The 12,127-nt window shown below is 48.0% G+C and overlaps 1 protein-coding gene across 1 annotated transcript in view; it reads right to left on the bottom strand.

Moving 5' to 3' along the window:
• Nucleotides 1-9,586: 9,586 nt before the first annotated feature.
• LOC144132827 (uncharacterized) overlaps nt 9,587-12,127 on the bottom strand; it is a 20,797-nt gene continuing 18,256 nt past the window's right edge. Inside the window, exon 6 of the mRNA XM_077665508.1 lies at nt 9,587-10,410. Coding sequence (XP_077521634.1) covers nt 10,091-10,410 — 320 coding nt within the window. The 3' untranslated portion in view covers nt 9,587-10,090. The remainder of the gene's footprint in view (nt 10,411-12,127) is intronic.

Here is a 12,127-nt window from a genome sequence, read left to right as displayed (position 1 = left end):
GAGGAACACGAAAGGGGAGGGACTACATGCTGTGGCGGGATTAGCACTCGCTTCACAGAAATTCTGCGGAAACGACCGTTTTACTGTTATTTTCACCCGCAGTCAACTCTTCCGCTAGCGGGGCCGTCTGCGTCCGCAGTTTCGCATTGACATCGTCTGCTCTCGCCTCGCGTGTCTGTTTTTATCTTTTCGTCTGTCTCGCAACGGTCTCGTGCGCACGTCTACTAAGCTCAGTTCGGTTCGCCCTTTGCTTTATTACTGTATTTTTATTCTTTTTCAAACTGCCAACAGCGGCACTCTGCCGCTTCTTCGTGGTGCCCTGCCGTCCTGTCCCTGGTTCCAGGAAGTAAAGAAACCCTCAGAGAGAGGAGAAAAGGAGGCGAGTAATCAAAGCAGAAAAAAAGTGAAGCAGGCTCAGGGAACAACAACCCTTGGGCAACCTTGGGGCAAGCGCCTGCTCACGTGACCCCTCCCGAGCCAGGCCGAGCACATTGGGGTGCTGAACCCCCCACCGCGGCACATTTACCACCAAGGTGCAATGTCTTAGCGACGGGGCTTTATAACGGCCTCGGCGATGGCAGAAGCAAGGAGGACGAGGGAAAGAATTCGGTTATAATAAAAGACAAAAAAAGAAGGGGCGAGCGGCGATAAAAAGAAGAGCGCTTCGCGGGGACGCTCAACGACCGCGGCTGTCAAGTGAACGAGCCAGCTGCCGGCTCGACGAGTCTTGGCCGGCGTCCAGGTTTTCGGGACACTTAGCGCGAGGTCTGGCGCGCCGTAGCGCGGTTCCGTTCACTGTGACGAGGGAGCTCAGTGCGCTGTGTTGCAGTCGAAGAACAAGCGATAAGACATCTTGGTGCGTTACACGTCAATTGGAGCGGATCGGTACATGTGCACTCCTGAAACATCGTGTTATTGCGCAAACGTGGCATCCGCTGCAGCGTATAGAAGTTTATATGCGTGACGTGTGTCTGTGTGTGTGTTTGGGGTGGGGTATGGTAGGTAGTGTCGGATGCTTAGGAATCTACAAAACTTTGTTTTTTAAAAAATTCAGATCGAAGGACAATCCTGGGTGGTGCATGAGTGACACTTGGGATGAGTGTTGTAGCCGTTACCGAAAAAAAGTAACTAAAAACGTTACTCGTTACGCTAAGAAAAAAGGAACGCGTTATCGCCCTACGTTGCCTACAAAAAAAAGTAACGCGTTACCATTACAGTTAATGAAAAAAAAATAATAATAATTGGTTTTTGGGGAAAGGAAATGGCGCAGTATCTGTCTCATATCGTTGGACACCTGAACCGCGCCGTAAAGGAAGGGATAAAGGAGGGAGTGAGAGAAGAATGGAAGAAGAGGTGCCGTAGAGGAGGGCTCCGGAATAATTTCGACCACCTGGGGATCTTCAACGTGCACTGACATCGCACAGCACACGGGCGCCTTAGCGTTTTTCCTCCATAAAAACGCAGCCGCCGCAGTCGGGTTCGAACCCGGGAACTCCGGACCAGTAGTCGAGCGCCCTAACCACTGAGCCACCGCGGCGGGTAAAAAAAAAAATACCGCACTTTAATTTGCCTTGGCCATAAATTTTAATTAGTGCGTCTTCGCCTTAAGAACTCACGACAACAATTTCATAAAGCTCATATTTCACGTAAAACTTCTAGCCCAAACAACGATTTTAGGCGAAATCTTGATTTATCGAGAATACTTTGCACAAATACGCACGAGCTTAGTAATGTTATAGTGGCCTAAAGTTTCCTGTAGAGTTGCATGTGATGGGTTCTCTGTGGCACATGGTGAAGCTATTTTCTGAATGTGACACTGAACACAAAGTGACACTTCATCATCAATTCTAACTTCACAAACAAAACATCACTGAACTCTCAACAAATTTACAGTACTTCTGAAAAATGTGATCTTCCGAAATTCTTGGCATGCTTCCACTCTGTAGAGTTGTGTGTGTGAGTGGTTCGGGAAGGGGAGGTAGGTGAAGGCAAGTGTGTGAATGCGTGTTCGTGCACGTGTTTCGTGCTTCATGGCTATTCTATTTTTTTTAATTGGTTGCGTATTCAAGAGCAGATGTTTGTAGCATGCATGCGAGCCGCAACAGAGGTCGTCGACTGCACCTGTTTGTTTAGTTGCAACATCAATTCAGGTGCTCTGCGCTTTTTTTTAAAAAAAAAAACGGGGTGGAGTTGGGGTCAACTGGAACAAAAAGTAACTATAGTAACGTGACGCCACACGCTGCCGAAAAATGTTAACGTAAGTACGTTCCCGTTAAAGTTCCCAAATGGTAACGAGCATGTTACTAAGTTACCGAAAAAATGAACGCGGTACCGGTGACGCGTTACCGCCAACACTGCCTGGGATGCTCCTCGCGGGCACCTTTTGTCCAGGTCGATGAATCGATTCGGAATCGCGCCGCTCGTGTCAGTATTATATCGAACTGCCCTCGTCGTTCCAACCATTTTCACGATGCGCCGAAAGTATAGCGGCCGCGTATTCGGATGGAGGCACGTGTATTGAGATTTCCTACGTATTGAGACATTCCCAGAAACACCCGTGTGGAGGGGATTCCGGAGCGCTTGCAGGAGCCAGGTGATCCCCAGAGTTTTCCGTTAAAACGTGGCCTGCGTTGAGGAGACATGGATAGGCAGTTGAGGGGCCCCTCGAATATGTGTTTTAAAGATGCCAACAATAATTGAGAACGAGGAAAACGTAGTGGAATGCTTTTTAACGCGATAGCGTTGAAGGCCCCGTTACGCAAAAAAATCCGGCGTCGACGTTAAGAGCGATAAATAGGGTGGCGTAGGGTGGCATAGGCAGGACCCCCCTGGGGAAGCAACCTTGGTGGGCAACGTCACCTTGTGGGGTCATCACAGCATATTCATCGGTTTGTCGGAAAACTAACCACCCTGGAAGGTGGCAGTTGAATTAATGGTTGATCGCGAGAGGTTGCTCGGCGAGAGCAACTTGGGTCGCACAGTTAACGTAAGCCCCACCGGTGGCAACACCTGCCGTCGCAGGGCAGTGGTAAATCCCTTCACCGCTGCACCATTGCCCATCGAGTGGTATGATGACTCCCAGACACATATAAACGTGGAGTTGAGAATGACCGATTACGCATATATGGGCATTAACTTATTAACGCTTTTGCGTCATATCCTTAAGGCGGAGCTTAAGTGTCCCCTCCAATTTTAAAGCGAAAGCTTTACTGGCCGCGAACTTGCGATTTAGCCGTGGCGGTGCTCCAAGGAGGCACATGACGTCACAACGCGCGCCTCGCCGCGGAGCCGAACCGGTCTGGCGGGGCCGGCGGCGGCTGGCGCACTCGGCGCGAAATAGAGACGTGCTCCAAGTCTCCGCCAGTGCGGTCAGAGTGCGCCGAAGCCGCCGAACGTGTCGGCGTTCAAGCGCAGTTGGAGTATAGAGGGTCTCGCTTTGGCCGACGTGACGTCGCCGTGCAGCGCGCGCGCGCGCGTTACGCCGGAGTATGCGCTTAACGCTAAGCAACGTATTCGATGGCGGCATCTATGGGAGCCACTGAAACCCCCCGCCCACTCACTGAATTAAAAGAACAACCTGTGCCGAGGCTCGGAATCGAGCCAGGGCCTTTGGCGTTTGAGGCGGAGAAGCTACCACACCGCCACGACGGCTCAAGTAGCAATAATCAGTAAAGGCGCATCTAGTGAATGCACCCTTCCGATGCAGAAATCTCCGCGCTTTCGCTACGTATATCCTGGCCTAACAGAGCTAGGCCATCAGAATTTTTTACAAATATAATTACGGCAGTGTTCATCAGATGAATAATTTAGCTCAAAGTTAATTTTACTCAGAGTAGGAGAAAACACACCCACATGTCTCCGGTGGGATCTGATCGCGTGGCGTTGCTTATGGTCGGGCGCGGCACAGGTGAACACTAGTAAGGTTAAGCTGCACGCAGCACAAATACAGGTGGAAGTCGAGGGAAAGACAGTCGCCGCCATTGCTCAGGTGGTAAAACACTGTTGCATCATCAACCTTCACCACTATTAGCCGGGTCGAGTACGGTGCAGTACAAATGCCTCACTAATGAGCTCCAAAACTGGCTTCTTGCGTCAGCCTCGCACGGCCGCATGCCGGTGAATTTTCCCCCGTAGCCTGTGTCTTTTCCTTCACCTCTGTTCCGCCAGCGAAGAAATTGGTAGTCCTTTTGCTGGCGCCCCGTCAGTCTCTCGTAACAGACCACTGCTTCTTCAAGGGTATATGTTAGGGATCGTGACAGACTTGGCGTAGCATAAGTGACGCAACGGACAAATTGAGATACACGCATCGCTGGCGCTAATTAACTTCTGACTCTTTCTTTTTTTCTTGTAGAAACATATAGTTAACTCCGTTTAATCTTTCGCGCTACACCGTACACTTATCATCGGTTTTTCAGTTTTGCGCATTATATGTACTGCCTATGTCCGTTTCTTTTCGCAGTTTCAGGTAAAGAATACTCAACAGTTGCAAACACTCTGAGAACAGTACCAACACTACTGAAAAGGAAAACTAGCAGAAAAAATATCCTGCCAGTACTCATCTTTGGGGTCTATACATGGAGACTAACGAAAAAGTCCGAAGGGGACTGAAGAACAGCGAAGCGAGGGATGGAAATAAAAATGACGTTAAGTGAACATTATTAAAGCTTTAAAATTAATAAGCTGATGATAGCCGCTGCTGTTGCTCAGTGGTTATGGTGCTCGGCTGCTGACCCGAAAGGCGCGGCGAAAGACCGGTTGGGGTGGTCGAATTTCGATGGAGGCGAAATTCTAGAGGCCCGTGCTCTGTGCGATGCCACTGCACGTTAAAGAATCCTAGGTGGTCGAAATTTCCGGAGCCCTTCACTACGTACGGCGTCCCTCATAGCCTGAGTCGCTTTGGGACGTTAAATCCCCACAAACCATTAATAAAATGAAATACAACATCGCTATTATTTGGGTTTATATTTGGCGCTGGTGACACGTCACATCAACACTCTGACCTCGTATGTTACGTGGATTGCTCACAACGCAAGGACTAACTGCGGCGCTGGACATATCGACACAAAGGAAAAGAACACGGTCACTGGTCGCGACGATTTCTTGCCCCGCTCAGTGATCAAGGAACCCGTACGAGGTTCCGAAACGTCTCGAACTTCCTGTCTTGGTCAGCGACCGCATTCCTTTTTCCTTTAATTCAATTCCTGACCAGACGAATTTTCTTCGAACCATTGGTTATGACATATCGACACCCGGCCTGATGTTGACGGAGATGGGTGACCATCGATCGGCGCAAGATCTGCCTCAGATGTTTTGCCGACGTCTGCGTGACGCCGTGTGTGCCTTCGGACGAAGCTTAAACGGCGTGCTGCCAATCTGTCTCCTGCTTCCACCACTACCGACACGTGTACGCGAGGGAATCTGCCGCATCCATCACGGTCCTCGCTGCTTTGTACGTCTTCTCTGTACAGCGGTTTACGGCCCGAGCGAGCGGTGTACACGAGTCACGCATACGCCGACATGGGTGACAGCGCCATGTGTGTTCCGTGTATCACGTGCCGATATGCCGATCGAGAACCAAATGAAATGTCCGCGTAAGCACCTGAAATGAAATGCCATTGTAAAAGTATAACCGAAGCTATATGACCGCAGGCAGCACCATACTTGACATATATTTGGTCGGTTAGGTGGTGGTGGTGGTGTTCAGAAATGCAGTCGTGTCCGACACTTCACGACCCTATGGACGGAAACACGCCGACCCTTACAAAAAATTGTTTTGGACAGTCTAGAAACTGCCCATAGACTTCTGTCTATAAAGTCTATAGACTCTCTGTAGACAAACCCTAGAGAACAGTCTATAGGCAATAAAAATCCTATAGACAATCTACAGACAATCTACAGATTTACGTTCTTGCACATCTTATTATAATTTTGTCTATAGGCAGTGTATAGACTATAAATAGACAAATATATATAGGAAGGCAATAGAGTCCATAACAAGTCTATAGACTGTCTATATACCATTTTTGTAAGAGGGACTTCTGCTGTCCACATCGTCACCTGTCTCCCCATTCCGCTTTCGCACCCAGCGTCGGGCCCTTTCCCAATAGATCCTGCCCTCTCATTACGTAGCGAAAGTTTTGTAACTTCAGCTTCTGGATCCGCCTTTATAAGGGTTTGTCAGGGCGGATTTGCTTTAAGATGAATGAATTTGGTCTCCTAGCAGTTCAAGGGACTCTAGAGAGTGTTCTCTAGCAGCAGTATCCAAAAGCATTCATTGTTTCTCGCTAGGGCTTCCTTAATTGTTCTAGTGCAGAAAATGTTCGTATAGGTCGGCCTTGTTATATTGACCGTTATCAAGTCACGGTAGAGACGACATTGATAAGGAGACCCAGACGCAGAAATGATAAAGCGCTGATTAAACTTATCACAGAAGGATACAATAAACGAGATTCGGAGCTAGATATAAAGACTGGAACACAAATTGATTCAAATTTTGGATGTGGTACGTATACGGGGCGATGAGCAGATAGATGATGTTATATGAGCGTCCTTTTGGAAACGTGTGGAGGCGTAGATCACTTTTGTGAAACTCTACGATCGTTGCTGAGACCGCCATTGCCTTAAAGCAAACAGAATATATACCTCTAAATGAGCCAATAAGCCTGATACCGTACGCGCAGATCGCTTCTGTGAAGTTCTTCTGGTTGGCCGACATCGAGCAGAGCCATGTTTTTTCGGCTCCGTCTGCGGGTTGTCGTCTGCGCCTTGTCTCTGGCGCGGTGCTGTCGTCTGCGAGCAAACACGCGTGCCCCGCGCGGTCTGCTGGCGAGGTCGCCGTTTCCGGCCAGGTTTGTGGGGACAAAAAAGACTGAACGCAAAAATAAAAGTAAAATGAAAGAGTCAAAGAAAGTGAGTGCAGGGGAGCGGCGTATTGCGCTCTGTCTTGGGCAATAAACGAGCCCTGGCTGAGGTCCAGGTGCCGGAGATCAGCTGTTGTGGAAATGGCAGCGAGCGCGCGTTTCATTTTGTCGTTGCTGATTTTGTATTTTTCTTGCCTATACGCGTCTTTGTGCGCTCCGTTCTTTGTTCTTGTTGCGACTCTCGACACTCCATTTTCCGGCGGCGTTAGAAAAAATAATATAAACAGAACCGTCCCGAGATGAAGTGAATTTTGAAGGTGTCAGCATGTTCGCGCTGACAAGTGTATTACACTGTGGGGAGTTTATTTTCGAAACGAGCCGAATCTTCTTAAATGAAGAGAACGAGAAAGCTTTACTATCCGCACATACCGTACTGCCATACAAGCTATTGTAACATATGGTTTACATGTAGAGCAACCCTACACCATCCCATAATGAAAAATTGTGCAAATAATTTGGTCAATGTCAGCGTATAAGCTTCAGATTTGGCTCTTTTTCGATGGGAACCACGTGATCTTACTCAGTTTTGTTCAGAAAACTTTATTTCTATAGTAGTAATTCAAGCTCTGTTTATGAAAATAATGCTTTAAAAAATTGGAGGGGACAATTAAGCTCCGCCTCAAGGGTATATGCCGCGTTAATTCCCATATGTATAGAATTGGTCATTCTCTACTCATGTCCAGCGATTTAGGACAAACATTTTGGAAATTGGAAAATTCTGACACTTTTACGGTAATATTGAAGGTAATGGTCCCTTCTTCTGATATGCAGCAAAATTTTTCTTTTAAACTGTTTCCATCGGTCGCATCGAACAGTTAAGATTCCCATAGAAAACCAAATGGGGAACGCTTTTGACGATAGTAAAAACGTTAATAGAAAAAATTCACAACTTCCGTTGAGTTAGCAATAGATATGTTGATTGTTATAGCGAAATCTTACGTTATATGAAAAAATGGCGTTAATAAATGGTTTTCCGCTCAAAAATGCTTTTGTCCTGAATTGTCGGGTGTGTATCGGAAGTAATGACGAGACAGCCTTCTTTTCTTGTGTTCACACTTCGGGAAAACAATCAGGCTAAAATGTATAAGATCTAAAATATATTCTACTTCACTGCGGCGTTTTAAATTCAGGATTAGTAGCGAAACGAAAGACGAATACAGGACGCAAAACGACAGGACAACGGCTAGTGCTGTCATTTACTGTCTGTCTATGCTATTCCGCTTGCAATATTGACTTGAGAAAGCCACTGCAAACTAGCTAGCTTAACTAAAAACTTTAAGGTTCACTAAAACAGAGGCGCTTTCTTACTTCATCGGTAACGGGGCGGGTGATCATATTCTTATCGTCGTCTTCTGGGTTCAGATCTTTCACCAATGTATTCGTATTATTCTCGGCCGATAAGAAAGCAAGAAAGCAACAGAAAGAGTTCAGCTCATGTTAAGGACAACGCAGCGAGCTATGGAAAGGAAATGATAGGCGTAACGTTAAGAGACAGGAAGCGGGCAGAGTGGGTGAGGGAACAAACGCGGGTTAGTGACATCCTAGTCGAAATCAAGAGGGAGAAATGGGCTTGGGCAGGGCATGTGATGCGAAGACAAGATAACCGATGGTCCATAAGGGTAACGGAGTGGATTCCAAGAGAAGCCAAGCGTAGCAGGGGGCGGCAGAAGGTTAGGTGGGCGGATGAGATTAGGAAGTTTGCAGGCATAGGGTGGGCGCAACTGGCAAAGGACAGGGTTAATTGGAGAGACATGGGAGAGGTCTTTGCCCTGCAGTTGGCGTGGTGAGGCTGATGATGATGAACTACAAGAACTTCGCACGTACTACTTGACGAGGGAATCTGTCTGCTGTAAAACGTGAGTATGCATTTTTTAGTGATGGAAATCTCCCCCAAGGCATGAGCAGTATTCCCTGCACCTATTAGGGAGTGCGCTATAAAGGGGATGGCTTATTCCCTTTTAGGGCAATTCGTGTTTATAGCGCAGCCTGCCAAGTACCGCCAGCCTCGAGTCCTCACAGCGGGGATCGTCCACTATCCTGGCGGTCGCATATGTTCGACAGACCGCCATTGAGATTCACTCGAATATTTGCAAATGAGAAAAAGGCTATTCTGAGAGAGTAGGATACAATACTATGCCTATACAAATAAACTTTTCTGGCATAAATGTCTGCTTCAGACGAGCGCATCTGCGATGAAGTGTTTTGTTTGTAGCTTCCTGTGTCTTTTGCTCACTAAGGCAGTACAGGGCACGGCAGCATAGCGATTACCTCGGCTGTTTTAAACCTCGCACTGTTCCGACTAAAAAATCGGTACTGGACGAAAAAATCATAAGGAGTCAGAGAGGACGTGGACACTTCAGTACGCACTGGTGCGTCCAAGAATGGTGATGTCCATTAAGAATGGCAGGAGAGCAGGGTTACACAGGCGGACCGAGACCTGCTCGAATGAGGTCCATGAGGCTAGGCTTAGCAACGTCCAGAAAAGAACTTATTCTTGCGTACTAAACAGCTCTTTTGTAGTAAGTATGAAATCTAGCACCTCATCAGCCACAGCGTCTGAAGTGCTTTGCTTCCCATATGCTTGTCATGTGAATCCGGAAAGGAGCAGTTCCGAGTGACTTGGAGAGTGTACTTGTGAGGTCATGGAGTGAGGCGAAAGCAAACTGTGCAGAGACAGTACTGTTTCTTTCAGGCTTTGACAGAGAGCGAGACACCTCGTTCCGCCTAGGCACTCAAAGCGACAGACACGTCCTAGAATTTTTCACACAAGAAGTAGGAGAAAAAAATTTTGAACACAGTAAACCGATTTGCATACAAAGGTGCACAATCCATCCTCGCATGCAAGGCAAGAAAAATCAAAGCAAGAAAAAAACACACACGATGACATCTGAAACATTGAGCAAAGAAGACACACGGCGCCATTGTCCAGGCGTATGCAGGACCACAAGGATTGCATTAGTTCGTCACGGTGTTAGTTCAGACTGCTCAAAGTAGGGCAGACACCATGAAACTGCAGCGACATCGGAGAGGGCAGACGGTTGGTTGGGCGGTTCGTGGTGACCAGTGTTGCCACAGCGCACTTTTAAGACGACAGGAGGGACATCAGGCTAGACGATTGCAAAAAGGCGTCGCTCATCAAAGTCTTCCGGGGAGTTCACCAGAAGACCTGTTTAGTCCAGGGACGATGAGGACATGCTGTACTTGGGCTCGTACACATCCGAGATCTCCGGCGGTTTGTACTCTTCCTGTGGGGTGGGGGTCCTCAGCTTGATCCGTTTGCAGTCGGAGGGATTCGGGGGCGTTGAAGAACCCTGCTCTGGCTCCTGCTCCGGCTGCGGCTGGTGTTGTGGCTCTACCTGCGGCTCTAACTGTGCCTGCGACTGCTCCTGCAGCTGGTCCTTGGTCGTGGCCACCTCTGAGGCGACCGTGGTGTTGGACGAGAACAGCTTGGGCGCGGTGCTGGTAGACGGCACCGTGTCAGTCGATGGGGCTGGTAGGCGTGAGACGCAATGAATCTTTATGTATAAGCTTAAGAGCATCACTCCATCTATCGGCTATCTCTTAAGGGCACAGGGTAAGGTAAAATTAGAAAAAAATCGTTTTTTTTCTTTTGGAATTTTAGAAGTTCAATTCTTTCTACACATGTTCCATGATCGCACTTTCCTCAGAAAGCCATATTTACGGCTGAAAAACGCTTTTTCCGAAACCAAGTAGTGAGCGGCCACGCCCCCTTTCAGGATTAACGTCAATTTTTTCAACCAAAAAGTCCACCACCTGATTTCAAAACTTGTCTAAAATCAGCTACATATAAAAAATTGTCTGGCAACTATTGTACAGCTCCTCTTTTTTAGCCAAGACAATCCTGAGACGCTTTGCACGTTTTTTCCACGTTTCTGCAACCTTCATGCAGCTGCGTCCGAGTGCTATCCCTTTCGATCAGTATTGTAAATTGTGCCGGTGTTGGTTGCTGCTGATAAGTTGAGATGCCCAGGGCAAAGAAGGCCTTCGTCAGGCGTGAATTTCACGGCAACCGCTACGTTCATCGTGAAAAAGCAAAAGGATGTCCACGACCGAATGAGATCCCGAACGCCGAACGCGCCAGCTCCTCGACATCGAAGCTTTCAAGATTTTCTCTGTGCTTCCAGGAAGAGGATGTGCTACAGAGCAGCAGCCAATATGCCTTAATGGACATGGACGGCATTTGTGCCGCAATTACACAGATTTGTGTGTGCAGAGAGTGCGGTGGAAGTGTTGAGCTCATCGAAATTGTGACAAAACGGGTAGGTGTTGCAAGCGTTTACAGTTTGAACTGTGAAGTGTGTAGTGCCGCACAACGATTTGAGACGTCGAAGAAAACTACTTCTGGCCTCTATGAAGCCAACCTCAGGTTAGTGTATGCCTTGACGTCCATTGGTAAGGGAATGGCTGCAGGAAATATACTCTGTGCTATGCTAAACCTTCCTAAGCCGCCGACAAAGTTTGCGAATTACAATCAAGAGCTTCTAGGTCACATCGAAGCTGCTGCTCAGGAGTCGATGAAAAGGGCAGCTGACGAAGCTGTGCAGCTGAATGAGGGGGATAAAGACATCGCAGTTGCTCTTGATGGAAGCTGGCAGAAGCGAGGCCATACTTCTAATAACGGCATAGTCTCTGCGACCAGTGTAGACTCTGGGAAAGTGCTGGATGTGGAGGTTTTGTCTAAACGTTGTCCAAAGTGCAGCATCAAGGGCACAAACAGTGACCCCCTTCATAGAGAGGTGTGCCTAAGCAACTACCAAGGCACCAGCGGTGGAATGGAAGTCGCAGGAGCACTGAAAATTTTCGGCAGGAGTGAGGAGCTTCACGGCGTTTGATACGTCAAATACCTTGGGGATGGTGACAGCAAGGCTTTTATGGCTGTGAAGGCACAAATGCCATATGGTGATTCCGTTGAAATATCCAAGGTTGAGTGCATAGGGCACGTGCAGAAAAGGATGGGCACAAGGTTACGAAGGCTAAAAAAAGGAAACAAAGCAGGAAAACTCTCTGATGGAAAGAGCCTCTCGGGCCGAGGCCGACTGACTGATGCAGTAATAGACAAGCTCCAGACGTACTATGGTTTGGCCATCAGAAGAAATGTAGGAAACCTGGATGAAATGCGAAAGGCCGTTTGGGCAACCTTCTTCCACTTATCGGCCACAGACGATGACCCATGCCATGGACTTTGC

This window comes from Amblyomma americanum, chromosome 5 (genome assembly GCF_052857255.1).
Source record: "Amblyomma americanum isolate KBUSLIRL-KWMA chromosome 5, ASM5285725v1, whole genome shotgun sequence".
Lineage (NCBI taxonomy): Eukaryota > Metazoa > Arthropoda > Arachnida > Ixodida > Ixodidae > Amblyomma > Amblyomma americanum.
Note: the sequence above shows the minus strand (reverse complement) of the source record. Positions and strands in the feature narration are given on the sequence as shown.